Source organism: Stenella coeruleoalba (assembly GCF_951394435.1).
Source record: "Stenella coeruleoalba genome assembly, chromosome: 11".
Lineage (NCBI taxonomy): Eukaryota > Metazoa > Chordata > Mammalia > Artiodactyla > Delphinidae > Stenella > Stenella coeruleoalba.
The window spans coordinates 80,607,170-80,630,788 of NC_137157.1; the positions used below are offsets into that span (position 1 = coordinate 80,607,170).

The 23,619-nt window shown below is 40.1% G+C and overlaps 1 protein-coding gene across 3 annotated transcripts in view; it reads left to right on the forward strand.

The window, feature by feature from the left end:
* Window positions 1-23,619, forward strand: part of ITPR2 (inositol 1,4,5-trisphosphate receptor type 2) — a 527,231-nt gene that overhangs the window by 381,831 nt on the left and 121,781 nt on the right. For all 3 annotated transcript variants that reach the window (XM_079936794.1, XM_079936796.1, XM_079936795.1), the window contains one exon: window positions 757-879. In XM_079936794.1, the coding sequence (XP_079792920.1) occupies window positions 757-879 (123 nt within the window). The remainder of the gene's footprint in view (window positions 1-756; window positions 880-23,619) is intronic.

A 23,619-nucleotide genomic window follows, 5' to 3' on the forward strand; every position in this document is an offset into this window, starting at 1 on the left:
TGCTCTCTTTAATAGTAAGGGATGGATTCAAAGAAGGCAGATAAAGAGAAAGATAAGATGCAGTTTGATTTAACATACATTTAATGAGAGCATAGGACCTGCAAAAAACAAAAACAAAAAACTCCATCCATGGAAGGCAGTGGGCTAAGAGGAGCAAGGCGTTCCTTATTCTTATGCTTAAATGGAGCGGTGAGTTATATATTCGTTCGACAATATCTCTGCACAATAGCCCTTTGAAAATACCATTTCCTTTGCCTACAACATTTTTATCCCATCATCTACTTCTTGCCTGAGTTAGTGCCCCTGCCCTATGCTTGCTGAGTGTCTCACAGTTGTGTTGGCCTCTTGATTTGCTGACAGTAAGTTCCCTGAGGGCAGATACTCTGTTGTATCCACTGTTGGGTCCTCAGGGCAGAGAATGGTGTCTAGCACCGTGTGTTCTTATTATTAGTGGGCCCTTAATAAATAATGGATGTTTATCAGGGTTCCAACATCTCCCAGTTGATGGGAACTCTGGCACAGTCAACATTAAAAAACCAAAGCCAAATTTCACAAAGAAAACAGGGAATATTGTAGGAAAATACTTCCATATTCATTTAAATACAGATGGTTTCCTAGGCTGTTTTCATTTAGAATTCTTTTATACTTTTCAAGTCTTAGGAAGCATTCCAAGTTTTAATTACACCTCATAGATGATGTAAATGCATGTTGTTTGTGGCATTTCAAGCCTTCTTGTTCCCCTTTGTTTTTTGATAGGTGGATGTGGTGAAGAATGCCTATAACCAAGGATTGGAATGCGATCATGGGGGTGATGAGGGCGGAGATGATGGTGTTTCCCCAAAAGATGTTGGACACAATATCTATATTCTGGCCCATCAGGTGTCACATTTTATATCTTTATATTGTTTTGCTAATCTTATCAATCATGTCTTGTGTCAACGCTTGCTATCATATTTTCAAGTTCTGGTCCCTCCATTTTTTCAGCACTTGCCTTCCTTGCTCTGGGTCAAGGAAAAGAAAAAGCTCCCGGAATGCCTGATGGTGCCTCCAGGGCTGTGCTAGGGGCTGGTCCACAAGAAAACGATACTTGGTACCAAAAACTGGGCCAGCAGGGAGGAGACTATCCCATGTCCGAGCCTGAGGAATAGGTAAACCTTGGCAGCAGGTGGAAGTCTTGAAGGAGAGAGGAAAGAGGCTACTGAGAAGATAGAGAGTATGAAGTAAGGGATTGCATTCAGGTCAAAACAGGCTTCTGGCCTCTTTGAATTGTAGGTTGGCATGTGTCCTGCAGAAGCTCTAAAGTGACAACCTCTAACTGGGTTTTGTTGGACTTCTAATAAATATAAGGCTAAATTTACAGTCTTTTGAAGGAAAACCATTTCTATTTTATAGTAACTTGTGAAAACAGGTGCTTGATAAATTTTATTTGATAAATTTAATTTCATTAACCTGAAGATCAGCTTTAAATTTGCATCTCCTAATGCAGAGTTTTTAGAAGTTAAAAAATTGAAATGACATATGCCCACTTGATTTTATCCATATAGCTCTCATTTTCTTACAGCATGAAGTCCAGACTTCTAGACGTTCCCAATCTCTCTTTCTAGTCATTTTCTCCCACTGACAATCTCTTCCTTTTCCTGCTTCCCTGTACATCTTACCAGATAATTGAACAAACATTGGTAGATATAAGTAAGACTCTGAGTAGATTAATCTTTTTAGTTTTTAAATTTTTCCACTTTTATTGAGATGTAATAGACATACAGCACTCTGTGAGTTTAAGGTGTTAAAAGTTTCCTCTTTTAGACAGTTATTGCCCTTCTCTGTCCTTTGTATAACTCCCTAATGTATGTAACCATGAATATAATTTTTACAAAAAATTCAGGGAAGGAGGGCTTCCCTGGTGGCGCAGTGGTTGGGAGTCCACCTGCCGATGCAGGGGACACGGGTTCGTGCCCCGGTCCGGGAAGATCCCACATGCCGCAGAGCGGCTGGGCCCGTGAGCCGTGGCCGCTGGGCCTGCGCGTCTGGAGCCTGTGCTCCACAACGGGAGAGGCCACAGCAGTGAGAGGCCCGCGTACCGGAAAAAAAAAAAAAAAAATTCAGGGAGGAGTCAAATTCTAAAAGATACTAATACAAGAAGCTGGTATCATTTTGTAATATAGTTGCACCATTGAGAAGATTTTTAGGTCTCTCACAGTGTAGCGAAATGCACAGATAGAACAGAAGAAGGTGAGGGCACATGGGTTATAGCTAGGAAGACAAGAGAGAATTTTAGTTATTGAGGAACTGAAAGTTAAGGTGAAGGGCACACTGAAGGAAGTAGAACACAGAGATTTAGGATGTGGAAAAGAAAGGGAGAGAGAGGGAGAGAGAGAGAGAGAGGGAGGGAGGGAGGGAGGGAGGGAGGGAGGGGGAGAGAGAGAGAGAGAAAGAAAGAAAGAGGGAGGGATAGAGAAAGAGAGACAGAGAAAGAAAGAAAGAAAGAAAGAAAGAGAAGGAAGAAAGAAAACAAAGAGAAAGAAAGGAAGGGAGGACGGAAGGGAGAAAGAAATTGGGTGACAGGCATTGAATCAAGCTGGAGAAGGACTGTCCAGAGTCTGAATGAGTCTGAATGAGCCCGAACTGAGAATTAAAATCATATTGGTTTCTAGAATGAATATAGAAATACAGTGACACAGCATGGGTACATGATCAAGGAGTTATTTCAGAAGCTGTAGCATTGTGGAAGGAAAACAGCAAAAAAGAGAAGGGCAGAATGAGCAGTAATAAATTTTAGAAGAAGGAAGTCAGGGAATACAGCCACCCATGTCCTTTTGACTGAAAGCTAGTGTTGCTCTGTCTGGAAAGGTTATCCCAGCTACACGAGCAAGACCTGACCCTGTGTCTTTTAAGTGGGAAATGAACAACCAGACCAGCCAAGTCAGACCTAGAACAAATAGAGGAGGAGATGTTGGAGCCAGATCACCTCACACCCATGAAGAAAAAGTTTAAAAATGCAGTTTCATGTTACTACTTATAATATGAGTAACAATAAAAAGATCAACGTCAAGAAAAGACCTGTGTTAGGTCAGTCCAGTTTTAAGCGGATTAAGTATAAGAGTAGAGAATACAGATTTTTAAAAACAGGTTAAGGGCTTCCCTGGTGGCGCAGTGGTTGAGAGTCTGCCTGCCGATGCAGGGGACACGGGATCATGCCCCGGTCTGGGAAGATCCCACATGCTGCGGAGCAGCTGGGCCCGTGAGCCATGGCCGCTGAGCTTGCGCGCCCGGAGCCTGTGCTCCGCAACAGGAGAGGCCACAGCAGTGAGAGGCCCGCGTACCACAAAAAAAAAAAACAGGTTAAGGTGAAGGTCGAGAAGAGTGGAGAATAAGGATAAAGGATGCAAGTGCTAGTCATGGATTGAAAGATTACGATTTAAAATGTGAAAGAAGTTTAAAATGAAGACAGCATAAGGTCAATGATTTTGATGGATTTGAGTTTATGAAACTGCTAGGAGAGAACAGATTGAATTCAACGATGATGGTGGAATTGTCTAAGGAGTGGGAATTCAGAAGCAGTTAAAAAAAAAGTAACAAGGGGTTAAAAACAACTTACTGAAATGAAGAGATGAAACAGTGGATGTGAAAATGGTCTGAATGGTTGTCTAGAGGTTTCTGAATTTCTGAAAACCAAAATGTTAGAAAAGTGGTAGTTTGCAGAGCTGGGATGGTACAATATAGAGATACATAAATAAAGCCAGTCTTCAGGAAGAGATAATGTCAGACTGAGTGAGGGGAAGAAGGAGGTTCGGAATTGCTGAATACTTAAGGGCTTGTGGTTAAATTGTAAGAGTGTAAACATGAAACGAGAGTCCATGGGAGTCCCTTCTAGGAACTCAAGGAAAGGACAGGAATGGCAAAATATATGCAACAGTATATGTAACCAGCAGTGTAGTTAAGCAAAGGTCTGCTCACTTTCTTCCAGTGACACAGGAAGTTGTTGCCTTGCCACTTTGTAAATGTGTTCTCTGTGAGGTGACTTCTCCCACCAATTTTAATGAAAAATTCAGTTTTCACCCAGAAGAGAGCCCGCTGTGCTCTTTTGATCGTTCCACAAATGACTCCTTTGGCTTTCTCTAGGCCAGCATATTGTGCTGGTTTCTTAGGAGGCCAAAGATGGTTGCTGAGTTCGTTGTGAACCTGTTGTCCAAATAGCCCCCATACTGAGACACAAATGCCAAAGACAGTGGTTGTGAACACTGCTTCAGAAGTAGCCATGTAGCTGTGCTCCAAGAGTTTTCTTGCATCCAGGTTTGGCTGTTTTCATCGCGAATGCAGAATCGTTTGGCTCCAGCGTGCTAATGACCATGCAGATTGATTTCTGCCTTTGCACAGTTCAGTAATTCCAAAACTGAGGTTCAACTTCCTCCTTGTTTTACTATAATCATCTTTTGTACAGACAGTTTATTTTGGTGCCCTCAGACTTTCAATTTTTGTTGTTATTCTTTTCATGGTAGTGAGGTAGTTCTGCTTTTTCCACCATGACATCCTTTTGGCCCTTCCTGTGGTTGGTGTTACAAGAAAAAAATAATGCTTCTTGTAAGTGTCTTGTCTGATCTACATAGAACTATAAATACATCAAAAAAGGGAATTTCTTAAGTTCTAATACCATAGTGTCGTGCAGAGAATTTCCTTAAAATTCAGCTGTGTGTCCGTTTTAGACTTTCTGTCCTCCACATGCCCTTCTCATGTGTCTCTGTCTCCTCTGTCTGCTCTAGTTTTGATCTTTTATATTCTGCTTTCTTCCTGTTCCTTCTCTTTATTCCTGTCTTTCTATAGAACAATCGCTGCCTGCAATCTAGAACATTGCTCAGTACTTTAGGTTAAGTTTAACATATAAGTTGTATTGTTTCTTTGATTCCATGTAGCGATTTCTGTTTTTCCAAGACTTTTAGTTTAGCTTCATTTCTTCCTCAGTTGTGCTGAGATATAATTGACATATAATATTGTATCAGTTTAATGTGTTACAACATGTTGATTTGATACATTTATATGTTGCAAAATGATTACCACCATAGCATGAGTTAACACCCAATCCAGTAACATAATATCATTTTTCTTTTGTGGTGAGAACATTTAAGATCTCCTCTCTTGGCAACATTCAAGTTTATGATACACTGTCATTAGCTATAACCACTGGGCTGTACATTAGATCCTCAGAATTTATTAATCTTATAACTGGTAGTTTGTACCCTTCGACCCCCATATCTCTCCCTCTTTCCCCCACCTCCCAAACCCTGGTGACCACCACTCTACGCTCTTTCTCTGAGTTTGTCATTTTTAGATAGCACATCTAAGTGATATTATACAGGATTTGTCTTTCTCTGTCTGACTTATTTCACTAAGCGTAAGGCCCTCAAGTTTCATCCAGGTTTTTGCAAACAGAAGGATCTCCTTTCTCATGGCTGAATAAGATTCCATTGTATATCTATACCACATCTTCTTTATCCACTTATCCATTGACAGACAGCTACATTGTTTCCATACCTTGGCTATTGTGAATAATGCTGCAATGACACCCTTTATTTCAATACCTACTAGAATTAAGCCTAGGGAGAAGTGTTATGTGCTTTTCAAGATGAGGAGAAATATTATATAGCAAGCCTGTGGAAAGCAAAAATAACTCCTGGCTCTTAAGGCAGGAAAGCATGGATCCCTTTCATTGGATATGTGAAATTATTTTTTAAATATAGGCTTTAAATTTTTTCATCAGCATTTCCCCATGTCATTAAATAGTCTTTGAAAATGTAATTTTAATGTCTGCATAATTGTTCATCATTTGAATGTACCATAATTTATTTAATCACTCTTTATTGTTAGACATTTAGGTTTCTAATGTTTTTGATATTATAAATTACGCTATGATTAACATCCTCATACATTAATCCTTGTCTGCTACACTGACTATTTGCCTAGGATAAATTCCAAGAAGTTTAATTACTAGGTTGCAGGGTAGTAACTATTTTATGGTTCTTGATACACATTATAAAATTGTTTTTCACAGTGTGATGGTAGTCATCTTACTGAATCTTAAAATTATTACCATTTAAAAAAAGCTTCACCAAGTTGATAGTGTCAGGAACATAATGACCACTCAACACATGTTTGCTGAATGAATTAATGAGATAGATGAAAAGGGATCTCATTTTAATTCACATCTTTTGGATTAGTAATAAAATGGACTGTCTTTTTTTGTTTGTTTGTTTGTTTTGCGGTACGCGGGCCTCTCACTGTTATGGCCTCTCCCGTTGCGGAGCACAGGCTCCGGACGCACAGGCTCAGCGGCCATGGCTCACGGGCCCAGCTGCTCCGCGGCATGTGGGATCTTCCCAGACCGGGGCACGAACCCGTGTCCCCTGCATCGGCAGGCGGACTCTCAACCACTGCGCCACCAGGGAAGCCCTGGACTGTCTTTTAATATGTTATTTGGTCATTTCTATTTCTTCTCTGAATTACTTGAAAATGTGTTTACCCATTCTTCAGTTGGGGTTCATTTTTGTCTTAGTGAACTTTAGTTAAGTTTAATAAATCTTAGTCATAGTAGTTAGGTCTACTTCATCCTGGTTCATTTGCTTTTTAATGTTTAATGATAGTTTTCTTCCACCACCTTGAGGTCTGTTAAACACTTACCTAGATTTTCTTCTAGTGTATAATGAATTCAGTTTTTGCTTTTAACTATGTAATTTTTCCGTGTCATAATGCAGGAATAATAAAAAGGTAAGTTCTTGTGTTAATTTATCTCTAAAGACATAGTCCAAGGTTTAGTAGTAACAGCGGTCCATGGGGGAAGGGTTTGTAGTAGTTATGTGAGTGTGGTGTAGGGCATGTGCGATCTTTACTGGAAGAGATCAGGGTCCAAATCCAAACCACCTTCAGGGCCAAACAAAAATGAGTGATATGGGGGCAGGTGAGGCTGGGTCGATGGGGTGATATGGTAAACCTGTTGCTTACCTCTTCTGACTTTCCACCTGGGCTTGTAGGCTCTGAATTTCTTCTTCTTTCACTATTTCAAAAAGTCTGAATTTTGAAATTTAAAAAAATGTGAAAGCTCCTAATTTTTAAAAGTTGGCAACTCATTCAAAAATTTGTAAAACACTGAGCAGTCGAAGCAAAACTCACCAGCAGGCAAAATGCAGCTCATGAGACATAGTTTGCCACTTGTAGAGTAAAGGATCTAAAGTTCTCATTCCTTTTTTATTCAGTTGCATGGACTTTTGAGTGCTTTACCAGATGTCAGGCACTGTACTAGATACTAGGATATAGTAGTGAAGGAGACCAGCAAGAGATCAGCTCTCAGGACATTTACATTCTGACTGGGAGCAGTGACAAATAGACGAACCAGAGAGAGCAGATAGTGACACAGCCTACGCAGTGAATGAGAAGAGGGTGTGATGAAAGACACTCAGGAGGTGCTGTTGTAGATTGGCTGATCATGAGGGTTTTCTCTGGGAAGGTGAAACTGAAGTTAGATCTAAGTGAAAAAGCAAAAGTCAGCAGTACATAATGGTGCAGAGTGTGGGGGAGCATCCCACAGATGGCTGGAAAGTGGCAGTGAGCTTGGCATGTTTACAGGAATAAAAGACCTGTGTAGCTGGACCTTCAGCCAGCCACCAGCACTTGAACACTATAATACTCACAAACACTGCACCTGAGGCTCATTTATTATAAGATAGTCATTCAAGAACATTTATTGAGCACCTCTTATGTCAAGCATTGCTTCAGTTGCTAAGATAGAAAATGAATAAAGATGCCATCAAAAAGCTCACAATTGAGTGTGTGTTGGAGCGGGGAGAGGGAGACAAATAAGTCATTATAACTGAATGTACTTAGGTTAAAATGGAGGTGTGCGCAAGACACGCTTCCCTTAGGAGTCAGGAGGGAATTCATGGAAGAGGTGACACTTGAACTAAATCTTGAAGAATAGGGGGAAGGGGGAGAACATTCCAGGCAGAGGTAATGACTTATGCACCATAGATATTTTAGAGAAAGGAACTTCTTTGGGGAATATTGGTAAGGATTTTGTGTGGTATCTACTTATGTGTTTATATGAAATGAATTACAATCATTTGAATTGAGTCAACATCTTTGATAACTGTAATGACCCTGATTGTAGGCATTTAACAAATATTGCATGAATGAGTGAATGAATGAGTAGGACATGATACACTTTAAAAATTTAGTATTTTATAATTTAAGTATTATAATAAAAAACTGAATAAAAATATTTTACTGTTATCATCATTATCATCGAATATCATAAAATTAATGATATTTTTCCCCACTGGAGTGTAAATCCTTGTGCACAGTTATTTTTTTCTGTTCCTGTGTCAAGTACATACCTAGCTATGGTAGACACTCAAGAAGAGTTTGGGGGAATAATTTCTTGTAAAAATGCATGTGTGCTGAGAATATTTTTATATAATGAAGGTACTCTGGAAGATTTATAGAATCCTACAAAATTGATATTAGCATTCTGGCAATCAAGGATCTTATTCAACTGCTATGGACTTCCTTTTTAATTTTGTAGTTTATTCTTTGCTAATCATGTCAGCAAACCCTACACAGGTAGGACCCTATGATATCTTCCCTCGTCAGGAACTTTTCTTATTTTCATTCATGATGCCACCTTTCTGCTGAACTAATATCTCCTCCTGTTCTTAAAATTCACTTAGTATTACCTTAGTTCCTTTAAACTTCAAATTGAAACCTACTTACCCCATCTCCAGTCAACAATGATCTTTCTTTATTTTGAGTTCTTATATCTATTATGTTCACCCCAAACTGCATACATTCTTTCACACTAGCTTACGCTGTGTATAATTCTAGAGTTGTTCTTTATTTCATGTATATAGGTCTAGGCTACATAATTAGTAGCAGATTCACAAAATCTGGGTACCCATAAGGCCTCATTAAAAAACAAAACAAAACAAAAAAACTTCCCACAAAGAAAAATATCACAGGGAAAAATGCTTAGGTATTTAAATCCTCAAATAGGCACCTACATATCTTTCAACAAGCAACAGAGAATCTTGGGATTACAGCCATTTATATGACCTCTCAGATTCATGGTGAGTGGGAGCAATGAAAAAATATAGTCCAGGAAATGGATCGAAATTGGACTTCTAATTGTTAGTTTGCCGTGAGGATCTTGAAGCCAAGTTCAGTGGAAGCAAATATTTTTCTGCTTAACATTTCATGTTTGGTAGATTTATATTTATTTCTGAGTGACATAATTATTAGAGCATCAGTCTGAATTCTAGCAACATAAGAGGCCTTCACAGTGTCTTCAGCTCCTCCTTAGGTCTGCTCTAATTTCAACTGTATTCATTGAATTCAGAATCTACTAGGAGAGCTAGGGATACCAGGCAGGGCTGCATCTATATATATTTTTTTCCATGCAGGGAAATACATACATCTCCTAGCATATTTTAGACCTTTGGTTTGTTACCCTGTCCCCAGCCAAAGCCAATATCTCTTTCTTTCCTTTCAGGGGAGAGGATGGTAGGAACTGCCATCCTGTTTCAAGGACTGGGATGCTTTCTGTCATGCTGACAGAATTTGCTAGATATCTTGATAGTCCTCATTAATATGGGTTTTTTTCCTTAGAATTTTGGTCTCATAGCTGCTGTTGCTTGAGCTATATTCATTTTAAGCGATATGCATATACATTACTCTAAGTAGCTAAATTTTAATTTGTACTGAAGTCATATGAAATGTATGTATTGCTCAAACTACTTAAAATGTTTTCCTTAGAGACTTAGGCTGCTTCACCTCTTTGCCACTTCTATTTTCTTATGCTTATATGTAGTAATCAGCATTGCTTCATTTACTTTATTTGTAGAAATAGAAGGATGAGCTTGTAATTGGATACATAACTTCCATCTTTAATATCTTTGACGGGTTTTAACTAACAATTTCTTCATCTTTATTATTGCTTGTAGTGCAGAGAGTAGAAAACACAGCTGGGTTTGCAGCTCACAGAGGCACTTGTAGCTCAGCAATTTGCTGGCTAGAATATAGTACAAACAGCTTAACTCTTATTCACCCCGAACCCTGTACTTTCTCCATTAGCTGATTACATCACTCAGCTTCTCTGACTTCAGCTTTCTCTAAAAAAATATGATGAGTATCCATGAGCTATGTTTGCAGAGCAAACTTTCAGAGACCTATTGGCCACTAACTAGAGAGTAGTTGGACCCTGATGGCTCTTTTACTGGAGTAGATGATGTTTTAAATAACATAACAAAGTAACTAACCAGCTACTGGATATTTATGCATTTATTTATACCTTACCTACTTATAAAAGGAATTTGAGATTGAATAAGAAATACACTTGTAAAATTAGACTGTTAGAATACAAGATCAAAGCCTTGAGAAGGAAAAGAATCTAAGTGTGCTAACGGTCTCGGCCAATATCCTCACTGTTTATCAGTGGTAGCTCTGAGCTTCTTGGTAACCAAGAGTAAAAAATAATGGGCTGAGCCTGTGCGTCCGGAGCCTGTGCTCCGCAACGGGAGAGGCCACAACAGTGAGAGGCCCGCATACAGAAAATAAATAAATATATAAAATAATGGGCCATACAAGTCATACCTATACTATTCATTTATGACCAACTTATTACTGGTATTTAATTCTCAGATAAATGTATACAAGGGCAGAGGACAGCATGGTAAACAATGTTTTCTAAACTGTTCTGCAGAACGTACCAGAAAAAAAATGAACATAGCTGTTTTTAGTCCTCAGGGATAAATAATGATGTACACTTCTGAATTATAATTGAGTTGAATGTAAATAAACATGAAGTGTGTATGATACAACAGTCATTCTGAAAATAGATATGTAAGGTCACTTCATAGAGAGACTTTCATAATGTAGAAACTTTACAATATGTGAATTTAGTTGGAATAAAACTTGTTTAAGTATCAAGAGATAGGGCTTCCCTGGTGGCGCAGTGGTTTAGAGTCCGCCTGCCGATGCAGGGGACGTGGGTTCATGCCCCGGTCCAGGAAGATCCCACATGCCGCAGAGCGGCTGGGCCCTTGAGCCATGGCCGCTGAGCCTGCGTGTCCGGAGCCTGTGCTCCGCAACGGGAGAGGCCACAACAGTGAGAGGCCCGCGTACCACAAAAAATATATATATATATCAAGAGATTATTTTATCAAATCGCAAAAAATAGGCTTATCCTAATTGCCTAGCTATGTGAAAAACCTGAAAATCTTGGCAAATAGATATGTAGAAATGTAAGCAACTGAAGGAACTTTGCCTGAAAACTTAACATAACTGCAGGTTTTCTTTTTTGAAAGAAATAGAAAAATCAGGTTCAGCTATTTTCCCCCTACAAGAAAGATATTTTTCTGTGTTGCTATCACAAGGCAGTTTGATGTAATAAAATAGGTTATTACAAACTAATGTTACTTTGAGCATTAATTATTCTATGTTTCTTGGCAACCAAGGCAAAAAAAGAAATATTTAAGTTACATGATACATATATAATGCAAAAAAAAAACCCACCCAAAACCCAATCCTCCCCCAAAAACAACAAACCCATACTGATTTAGTGAAGCACAACACTTCTTTGTACCTAAGGCTAATAGGAATTTACTGAGGGAACCCTCACTAGTAGTATTAATTACTGGTGATGTGATAGAGGTTTAGATTAATACAACTTAGTAATTTAAAAATGTCTGTCAGATACTAGATTAAAAAAAAAAAAGCTTAGCTGTATCCTGTTGCCGTGCATACTCTGTAATAATAAAAGGCAATTGAATTTTCAATAAAAATTTTAACATGATGCTATATAGACAATTGTCTCCACAAATATTCCTACATACACAATCCAGCACCTGGACAGAGCCTGGTGCATCAGAAGTGCTCCATCAGTGTTAAGGCTAATCAGATTTATTTTCATGACCTTCCTCAGCTAAATTCATTCTCAGTTCGTTCTTAATTCAGTGTAAATTTATTGATCACATACTATAACCTGGCTGTGTTCTCAGCAAACAGATCTAAATCCCTTGCTCAATGAGCCTGTATTCTTGTGGGGATGTCATCCTCCTTGAGATCACATTGCCTGTTCCTTTTGGGACAGGTATGCTGCAGACATCAACTGTGCCACAGATGGGGAATCCCGAGGGTGTGAAAATGAGAAATAGTCTCTACCCTCATGGAATTTACCTTTTATTACCGGGAGACATAAAGACAATCACAGCTCAGCAGCCCTGTGGAAGATGTGTCCCTGGGATGCTCTGGGATCTCAGGTTAGGGGTGTGCATGGGAAAATGAGTGTGTGGCTGCTACAGAGAGGGAGAGAGAGAGTTAGAGGAACAGAGATATAACTTTCCCCCGTACTCGATCATTTGCTCAGCGTTCAAGCAGGCAAATCAGCTTCTCTAAAAAACCCCTAGGCCATTGACCCATAGCTCTGCTCCCTTTTTTAGCAAAACGATCAAAAGTTGTATACAATCGCTACCTCCATTTCCTCTTTCTAATCTCTCTTAAATTCATCCCTGCCAGCCTTTCATCCTGACCATGCCACCAGAACAGCTCGTAACGAGGTCACCAGTGACCGCCACCTGGATAAATCGAACAGCTTGTCCTCAGACTCCATCATTATTTGTCCTGTCACTAATATTTCACACAGTCGGCTGCTCTCTTCTCGAAATACTTAGCTTTCATGCAGCACGATTGATTTTCTGCTTTCCGCTTCCTCTCCAGCCCCTTATTCTCAGTTTCTGTCACTGGTTCCCATTCCTCTCCTGCTTCTATCAGAAGTGTTCTAATCAGAGTGTTCTAGGACCCATTCCATGGCTCTCTCGTCCTCTCAGTCGACACTCCCTCCCTAGATGATCTCACTCAGTCACGTGACTTTAAACTCCAGCTGTACCATAATAAATTCCCAATTTGTATCGTCAGCGTGAGCCTCTCGTCTGAACACCAGACTGGTATATGCAGCTGCTTGTTTGAGATCTGCATTTGAATGCCTTTTTAGGCCTCTCACACTTTACATATTTGTAATGAAACTCTTGATTCTCCCACCGTCTTTTAAACTTAGATACAGACCCAGACCCTGTGACTCCAGAACCTTAGTTTCTTCTCATTACTCTAACCCAAGGCTGGGTTGATGCCTGTGCTGTGTGCTCCCATCACACACTGTGCTTACTCTGATCACGGAACATATATCACTGAATTACTGTGGCCTGTTTACTTGTTTGTTACCACTAGACTCCAAGTTCAGCAAAGACAGGAGTTGTGTTTTATTCATTAATGTGTTGCCTAGTGCATAGGACTGTGTTTGATACAGTAAATACTTTTGATTGACTGAGTAAATGAGTGACTATTACAGTTAACAGGCGCCATAGATCACTAGAAAGGAAATAGGTTAATATTGGTGTTGCTATAGAGGGCTTTGTGGAGGGGCTAACATTTTAGATGAACCTTATGTATTGATAAGATTTAGACAAAAGGAGAAAAGAGGAAGGCATTTCCATCACAGGGAAGGAGAGATCAGAGGAAGAGGTAATAGTCATCATGATATATGTATGGAGGTGAGGAACTCTGGGACGCCACAACAAGGGATATGGAAAGCAGCGTGGTGCAGATGTAGAGGGAGAATGGAGGGACACATCTTAGCAAATTCTGGAGGGTTTTAAGCGCCAAAAAACAATTCAGTCAAAATATTTATTGAAATATAGCATAGGGCTTCCCTGGTGGTGCAGTGGTTGAGAGTCCGCCTGCCGATGCAGGGGACGCGGGTTCGTGCCCCGGTCCGGGAAGATCCCACATGCCGCGGAGCGGCTGGGCCCGTGAGCCATGGCCGCTGAGCCTGCGCGTCCGGAGCCTGTGCTCCGCAACGGGAGAGGCCACAGCAGTGAGAGGCCCGCGTAGCGCAAAAAAATAAAAGATATCCACCAACTCAAAAGCATTATTACAAGTCTTCAAAAGATCTTTTAATGATTATACTTTTATTCACGAACTAGTTTATAACCTGACATTACTAAGCAAGTATTTAAAGATAGGTCAATTAAAAAGGAACCCAAGAGAAAATAGAACTACCATATGACTCAGCAATCCCGCTACTGGGCATATACCTTGAGAAAACCATACTTCAAAAAGAGTCATGTACCACAGTGTTCACTGCAGCACTATTTACAATAGCCAGGACATGGGAGCAACCTAAGTGTCCACCGACAGATGAATGGATAAAGAAGATGTGGCACATATATACAATGGAATATTACTCAGCCATAAAAAGAAACGAAATTGAGTTATTTGTAGTGAGGTGGATGGACCTAGAGTCTGTCATACAGAGTGAAGTAAGTCAGAAAGAGAAAAACAAATACCGTATGCTAACACATATATATGGAATCTAAAAAAAAAAAAGGTTCTGATGAACCTAGGGGCAGGACAGGAATAAAGACGCAGATGTAGAGAATGGACTTGAGGACACGGGGAGGAGAAGGGTAAGCTGGGATGAAGAGAGAGAGTAACATACACTACCAGATGTAAAACAGATAGCTAGTGGGAAGCAGCCGCATAGCACAGGGAGATCAGCTCGGTGCTTTGTGACCACCTAGAGGGGTGGGATAGGGAGGGTGGGAGGGAGGGAGATGCAAGAGGGAGGAGATATGGGGATGTATGTATACATATAGCTGATTCGCTTTGTTATACAGCAGAAACTAACACACCATTTTAAAGCAATTATACTCCAATAAAGATGTTAAAAATTTTTTTTTAATTTTAAAAAGAGAAAATATAATTAGTAAACATGTAAGCCAATATGAAAACACTTATTTCAGAGCACAGGTAGTACTCTGGATGTATGTGTTTGTGTGTGTGCTTGCGTGTATCTGCCTGTGTTTATTGGTTAACTTGTTTTTCCAGCTCAAACATAAGTGAAGAAAGGTTAACTATATAGCTGACACTTTATTCCAATGATACATTGTAGAAGTATGAGATGGGATGGGATGGCAGGACATAGGGATCCACTTTACTCTTTTGGTCAATAGATCCAGTGGTAGAATATTAAGGTTGTGTATGAAAATACTAAAATAAAAAGATTTCTGATTTAATAGCCAAGAGACTTTTGTAGGTATGTGCGTCTTACTAGTAATGTAATGAGCTTGCTCAGCCTTTATGTTTTGTGCCTGTTGGTGCAGAATTACTTACAGAGGCACAGAAAAGTGAGACACCATAGTGACAAAATAATGCTTGAAGATAAACTGTTGAACTAAAAAGTCAGGTTTCAGAAACTGAAATAGTTATCCTCAGCCAGACCAAAAAAGTCCCCCATCTACATCACAACCAAGCAGTTATTTGAAATTATAAGTAGGGGAAAGTTCTGGAAAGTCCCTTGTTGGGATTCATGTTATCAATGAAATAATATCGCTTCTAGAGATATAAAATGGTTTGGTTCAAAATATATCTTTTTTCCTATCTGTCTATCTATATCTAACATTTTGTCAGCTGTATGAGATCTGCAAAGTATTTGCAAGTGTGTTTTACTTTTCACTTTTATCGGTAACTTTTTGCAAAGGGCCGCGTAGTAAATATTTTAGGCTTTTTCAGTTATACAGTCTCTGCTGCAAACATTTAACATGCCATTCTAGTGCCAAGCCAGCCATAGACAATACATAAAGAAATGAGCATGGCCATGTTAAAATGAAACTTCATCTAAGAAAACAGGTGGTAGGCCAGATTTGACCCACAAGCCATCGTTTGCAAACCCTTGCTTTAGATGATTTTTAGAATCTTCACAATCAGAAGTTTCTCACATTTGAAAAACCTTTATGAGTCAGAATTGGTAAGTCATTTATTTGCAAGTATCTTTCGTGTTTATATTTATAACATTCAATTCACTTTGTATATGAGTGTAACACACATGCGTACACACACAACAGAGAGACGTACACTTAGAGCGTCTGCCTGGGTAAAAACGAACTCACTGGAGGTTCTTTCTTTCCATTGCTATGATTCTGTGATTTCAGTCTTCTGTGAGCAGTGGAAGCCTGATCCTAAATGACAGTTGACTCTGACCAGGCAGCGTAGGTTGAATCGTCAGATTGAGAGTATGAATGAATCAAGTAGGAAACAGGAGTGTGAGTGAATCGAGTAGAACAGAAGCAGAAGAGGGGAACATGAAGGCACAAGTACTTGAAATGACACAGATCTAGGGGTGGAGGTTAGAGGTCAGAATAAAGAAACTTCGCTGGGGAAAACGTAACATTCTGCTTCCATCTGGTACGTAACTGGGGAAACGCTGTGTATTAAAGTGGAGGTCAAAGCAGTGGTTCTGCCATTGTAGTGGGCATCAAACTCCTGGACCCCGTCCCCAGATACTTTGATTGAATAGGTCTGGGGTGGAACCCCAAATTGCCTCTTACCGTACATCCTGGGTATTTTTATTCAAGTTGTCCGCAGGCCACGGTTTCAAAGAAACTGCTCCAGAGGTTTGCCCTCATCATCTTCCCTAACTGTCCCTGGGGCTGGTCACCTGACCCAGATCCAGCCTCTTTTGAACTTTCTACCTTCCTGCTATCAAACGAATCTGATTATCACCTAATTTTCTTTTATGTGAAATTAAAGGAATTAATCTGAGCTATTTGTCAACAGAAAGAATCTTTTTAAAAAACTCGCATCAAAACAAGCAAAAACCATAACTCTGTCCTCCCTGGGCATGTATTCTTTGACCCCCTACAGCAGTGTGAGAATCCTGACACTCTCACTGATTTATATGTAAAATTCCTAAGGACCAAACCAAAAGAGAAGGCCAGAATGGCTGGGGCACAAGGTGGGAGAGGGCCAGAGATGAGGCTGCAGAGGTTGGCAGGGTCAGGTCAGGGCATGTAGAGCCTCCTAAGGGGTTTGGCCTTTATCCCTGGAGAAATGAGAAGCCATCACCATCATATAAACGCAAACTCCACTTCATTTCTGGGAATGGCATGAGGAGAACCGGAATGTGGGAGAGTCTTGGATAACTGCCAGGGGTAGAGTCAGTGGCTGGTTAGATGATGATGCATTTCACAAGACTGGAGATAGAGAAGGCTGGGAGGTGGAATGGGGGGAGAAGAAGCTTGGTTCTAGACCTCTGGTGTTTGAGGAATTTATGGGATATTGGGTCAGAGGTGTTTAACCTGGTGTTGATTGTAGGTACTTGATTCTCAGGAACGAGAGCTGGGCTTGGAACATGGATGGACAGAGACATTAGTATATTGATGCTATTGGAAGTGCTGGGTGTAAATGAAATTTCTCAGGAAAAGCAATTGGAATGAGAGGAGGAAAAAGATCGAGAATGGAACACTTTAAAGGAAAGGAGGAGAAAGAGAAACGTATAGGTTGAGAATGAGAGATCTGAGCGAATGGGACATGAAAGCAAGATAAGAGAGAGACTCACAAAGGAGCCGGGGACCAGGGACTCCAAGGAACTCCATACACAAGGTGCAGCCCTACACCCAACCCCAGGACTTAGCACTTAGCAGGTTACCAACAGTCTCACTAAGAGCAATCCATACTGAGCAGTGGGGGCCGTAAACAGAGAGCAGTGAGCAGAGGAGGCTGTGGGATTAATACCTAAAAAGGAGGTTCACTCCAGGTGCATGTTAGAGTCAGAGAAGCAGTGAATCAAAACAGCTTAGTCAGTGTATCCTCAGCAGCATGAAAGTGAAATATCAGTTCTAAATCTTAGAGGGGAGGGAGGATGAGATAAACACTGGTGGCATTACAACTCAAATTGTCTCGCTGTCACTGAGCAACTTCATTTATACCCTTAATACACTGCAGTTGCTCTTCAGAAGACGTGGGTGTCTGCGTGTGTGTGTTTTGTTTAAAATGTCCATCCAAGATTTCCGCAGCCTCCTCATGTATGTTTGTCTCTGCTCTTAGCACATTACCCAAAAGCACTACCAGTAAAGGGCTAATAGGAAATATAGGTTCTCCATTGCACAAGCAGATCTTTAGCTGCCAGACAAGGGATTTGTTTCAGCCGGTACCCACCCCACGTGATGCTCCACGGTTCCCATCTGGCAACGCACGCTATGGGATCACAGCAATGGTGCTAATTAAATGTCAGCGGGCTCAGGAGGTGCAGCAAGGCCTTCGCGCTCAGATTCCTGAGACAGAAGCAGGAAGGAGAAGCACGTCAGCCTTCCTGAAGCTCATTAGGGTTGGGGAGGGCTCGAATTCAGACAGCTGCCGTGTTCAGATCCTAAGTGGATGCTGCAAGAGGGCCCACAAATGAGCTCCAAAAGGAATAAACAAACATTTGTCTATATGGTATTAACAGGAAACACTTTCTTTGGGCAAGTTTTCCTTGACATCCTCCATCACCCCCTATTTTATGGACTGCATCCCTGATTCTAGAAGTGCGTATTTAACTCGTTTTTGAAGTTGATCACTCCCACACGTTCAACACTGACACAAATGAAGGGAGAAGTTTTCCAAAGTAATCAGTTAAACACACATATCAAGAAAAGATCAGTGCTGAGGCTGCAGGTGGTGAGAGGCAGCCAGACCCTTCTGGCTTCTCCTGAGGGCCCTGACCTTCTCCTTTCTTGTGTGTTGCCGTCTGCGTTTACTGTGGCGCAGGGAAACAGTCTGAAAATCATCACCGGCCTCTCCCCGGAGCTATGCTGAGGTCCTTTTCTCATTGAGTGGCACGGTCCTCTAAGCAGTTACCCAGCTAATAAGCCGGCATTCATCTTGACCCTTCTTCCACCCCACGCGGACAGCAAGGCCCACCAGTTCTGCCCTCTGGGCAACCCTCAGACCTGCCCGGTCTTCTTCCTCTTCCTGCCCTTCTGCCTGGATAGCTGCTGCAGCAGCTTCCTTTCTCTTTGCCTCCAGTCAAGTCCCTCTTTAATCCACTTTCCACAGGGAGGTCAAAGGGATTGTTTTAAAATGCCAACTGCTCGTGTCTGTCTCCTGACCCAAACTTTTCAATTGCTTTCAGTAGAACAGGGCACGCACTCAGGAACAGGGCTTGGGAGACCTTTGATGATCACGTGCCTGATTACTTTAAAAAAAACAAAAAGTTGGCTCATAGTTATCAAGTACTAAGTGCTGTCTCTCATGTAATCACCACCATAACTCTCTGAGATAAATACGAATAAGGTACTGTTATTGGACAGGGTCTGTTCTGAGCCCCTGACGCTAAGCACTGTGCAATCCCACTCTCTAGCCGTCTCTATCAGCATCCTTCCTCTTGTACTTTATATTCCAGAATCTGTCGACATCCTTCACTACCACCTAGTCCAAATCACCATCATCTCTCACCTGAGTTATTCTAATAAGCGTCTAACTGTCCTCCCTGCTCCATTTACCCCTGCATTCTTCAATGTCTTCTCTAACAGCAGCTGCACTGAACCCTTAAAAATGCAGTGCAGATTATGTCATCTCTCTGCTTACAACTTTCTGATACTTCTAGTTTCTAAACAAAAGTCAAATCTGGGCACTGGCTTCATAAGCTTCTCAGTATGACCTGACCCCTGTGCCCCCTCTACCTATATTTCCAGCCACCCTCTTCCTCCCCAACTTAAGCCACACTGGTCTCATGGCTGTGCTTTGAAGCCAGCAAACATAATTCTGCTTTATGTCATTGAATTTACTGTTTCTTCTGCCTTTTACATTTCTGTTACAGTGTTCTGACCATTTCATTTGAAATGGCAGCCTCCACCCCCCTAGTGCTCATTCCTCCATCCTCTGCTTTATTTTCTTCTTAGCACTTTCCCCTTTTGGTAGACCATAGATTTGTTTGTGTATGTCTCCCCCATGACCAGAAAGTCCACTCCGTAAGGGCAGGAGTTTTGTCTGTTTTGTTCACTATTGTAATCCCTCATGCTTAGAGAATTACTGGGCACACACTACAGTTTCCTGAAGTATTTTAGAATGAACACACAAGGCATACAGCAGTCATAGTACTTAGCTCATGATTGCTTACCTGATGAAGAGAATTTTGTTGTTGTTGTTTTGGATTGGGATAAGTGGGTCTTTGTGTTACGTTAAAATTGCATATAACGTGCTTTATGGATCTAACAATATTTATGGATAATTCACGACCTCGTCGTGTAGGACCAAAGACGCTTAAAATGCAGGCAGTAGCTTTGTCCATAGTATCTATATGTTTGTGTTCAATGCGTGTTTCTTTAGATGTCTACCAGTTAGCTGTGTATTTTTTAAGAAAGGAGAGCAAATCTTCCTAAATGAGTTTGTCTCTAAATTTTCTTTCCTCCTTTTCTCTCTTTTCTTCGCATGCCCTCTCTTTGTCTTCTCATTTGCAACCTGGGTAATTTAACTTCTCAGTGACTAGATAACATTGAAAAGGTGTTGGGTGTCACAGAATGAACAAGTAACAGAAGACATCTGTTTGCAATTCTTTGTCTCTTTTCAGTTTGATTCAACTGATCTGAATCCTGACTTAGAGCTGAAATTCACCTTGCCTTCTCATTTCCTCCTTCATTAGGTTTGCCTTTGAAAGGCAGAAGTTCACTTGAGCAATAATTCTCTCACTTTTGAGAAGCGCTCTATCTAACAAAAGCTGACCTTTTTTTTAAGCAGCTGTTGATTAGACAGTTAAACATAGAGATGGCACTAGCATGGTATTTCTCAGTCTGATGTAACTCAGAAATAGAAAGCTGCAGAAACCGGAGGTTGCAACGCTTTCAAGCAACTGAGCTTGAAGTTCCTGAAAATGATCTCGCAGTGCTTCCTCTCGTCTCCCCACACTCCACCCCTGATTTTACATCTGGCTCGTGGGTTCACTTCAGATTGGATACTTGAGCACACCGCAGGGTGAGAACTGTTGTGAAAATCATCATTAGGATTCCAAGCCTTTAATTAGGCCACTTTCAAATGGCTTTGTCAAGACTAAGAGCAAGAGAAAAGCAACTGGCTCATTCTTAGAAGAGGTTTATCAGGAAAGGAGAGTAGAATAGTAATACTGTGCTCTTCACTAAGTCTGGTTGGTTGAGGAATGTCAGGGGCATTAGAAGCACAGACCCTCCAGTAATTCCCTTTGATATGGTATTGTATGTATTATTGTTATTTCACAGCCAGGTAAATCAGACATAAAAAGATCAAGGGATGTGTACGTGTTCCCATGAAAGGTCAGGGACAGAACCAGAGATAGTCCCTTAGTGTGAATAATAATCCCACTTACTCCAACAATTACTGTGAGAGCAAGAATTCTCTAAGTTTTCCCAGCCAACCATAAGACCTACTTTAATATGGTCAAACCCTCAAAACGATGGCTTTCTTCACCTCTTGGTGCTTTCCTTGGGGGGGAAAAAAGATCACTAGAAACAATGAAAGAATCAGAATACTTTTGAAGAGATAAGCAATGCTATAATTCCTAATTTCTTTATGTTGTAAGTAAATGACTGCTTATTCCAGAAAGAAATTAGAACGTCTTTCATATACACAAATTGTAATTCAACATTTTCTAAAAATCAATCTCTTTTGGAAAATTAACACATTTACCATTAAAAATTGAACAAAAACTCTCTATCTCTGCCATCCACCCATCCATCCAGCTCTCCATCCATCCAGTAAATATTTATTAAGGAGCTGTTCCATGCTGAACAGTGTTCTAGTTACATAGGACACAACTGTGAACAAAGCAAAATTCCTGTCCTCCTAGGACTTATATTCTAGGTGAGGGAGATACACTAACATCAAATAAATAATAATGCACACTCACATTTCATTATTTTAATTGTCATGGAGAAGGATCCTTCTGTTCTGCTAGTGTTTCCCAAGCCACATTTGAAAAATCACTAAGGAGGGGACATAATTGTAAATATCCAGCAAATTTATTTCTAGATGCTTTATTTCTATTATTATTTCTAGATAATAATACTAAAGTATTATTATCCTCTTATCTCTGGGTCTGAAGAAATGCATTACTTCCTCTATGGGAATAGCAAGACCCACAAATTTCAAAGACGTGTCTCGGGCTTCCCTGGTGGCGTAGTGGTTGAGTCCGCCTGCCAATGCAGGGGACACGGGTTCGTTCCCCGGTCCGGGAAGATCCCACATGCCGCGGAGCGGCTGGGCCCGTGAGCCATGGCCGCTGAGCCTGCGCGTCCGGAGCCTGTGCTCCGCAACGTGATAGGCCCGCGTACCGCAAAAAAAAAAAAAAAAAAAAAAAAGACGTATCTTTATTTACATCAAAAAGAAATAGAGTCTGAAGAAATGTCTGTCATCAATTCTACAAAACAAAAGCAAAAACCCGAATGTACATCATTTTGGGGTTTCCTAGACATCAGCTGCTGCTTTCCTTGTCATATTAATGTTTATCTGTATTTCGGGTAAGCTCACTAAACATGTAGAATTCCTCTTTTTTTCTTGCTCTTCACCATGAAATATTTTATTTATTTCGACTAGGACTGCCAAAATAATTAATATAGAATATTTTTGTAAAATACAGGTTTCAGAGAATATGACTTACTTAACATACAGTTTATTTTCATGTAGTTTTTAGTCATTCAGAAAATAATGATGTACATTTTTACATTGACATCAGAAGCAGTTCAGATTTATACTTTGCTAAAGTTTGCATGAAACAATGTAAAATGGCAGGTATTTTCCCTTAAAATGATAAATTCTTAATAAAATACTAATATATATAGCTTCTAAGTATTAAGGTAGGAGAAAGTGTGACCTGTTTCAGTTGAAGAAATGAAACTAAAGAATAAATATGACAAATAATTGTAGGGAAAAGCTTGCTTTAGAAGGTAATTTTGTTCATCTATTCATGAAAATACAATTATAAACTAATTTTATAAACTAATATATTTATTATATAGTATAATTATGTAAACCTTCTAATAAACTTTTTTTATTTGAATGGGATTTTAGTAGAGAAGTCTTTTTATTTATTTTTTAAAATTTTTATTAGAGTATAGTTGATCTACAGTGTGTGTTACTTTCTGCTGTACGGCAAAGTGAATCAGTTCTACGTGTACATATATTCACTCTTTTTTTAGATTCTTTTCCCATATAGGTCATTACAGAGTATTGAGTAGAGTTCCCTGTTACTATACAGTAGGCCCTTATTTGTTATCTACTTTATATACAGTAGTGTGTGTATGTCAATCCCAATCTCCCAACTTATCCCTCCCCACTCATTCCTCCCCGGTAACCATAAGACTGTTTTCTACATCTGTAACTCTATTTCTGTTTTGTAAATAAGTTCATTTGTACCATTTTTTTTAGATTCCACATGTAAGTGATATTATACGATATTAGTCCTTCTCTGTCTGACTTACTTCACTCAGTATCACAATCTTTAGGTCCATCCTTGTTGCTGCAAATGGCATTCTTTCTTTCTTAATGGCTGAGTCCTATTCCATTGTATATCTGTGGCACATCTTCTTTATCCATTCCTTTGTCAATAGACATTTAGGTTGCTTCCGTGTCCTGGCTATTGTAAATAGTGAATACAGAAATCTTTTTAAAAGAGCAGAGTGAGCTCAGAAATTGGAAGCCATGAGTGATAAGTGACCAGTTTTCTTTTAATTAAGTGGAATACTTTTGATGTGTCTGATCCCAATTTCAATTTTTTTTGAAAAATGGATTCAGTAAACTACT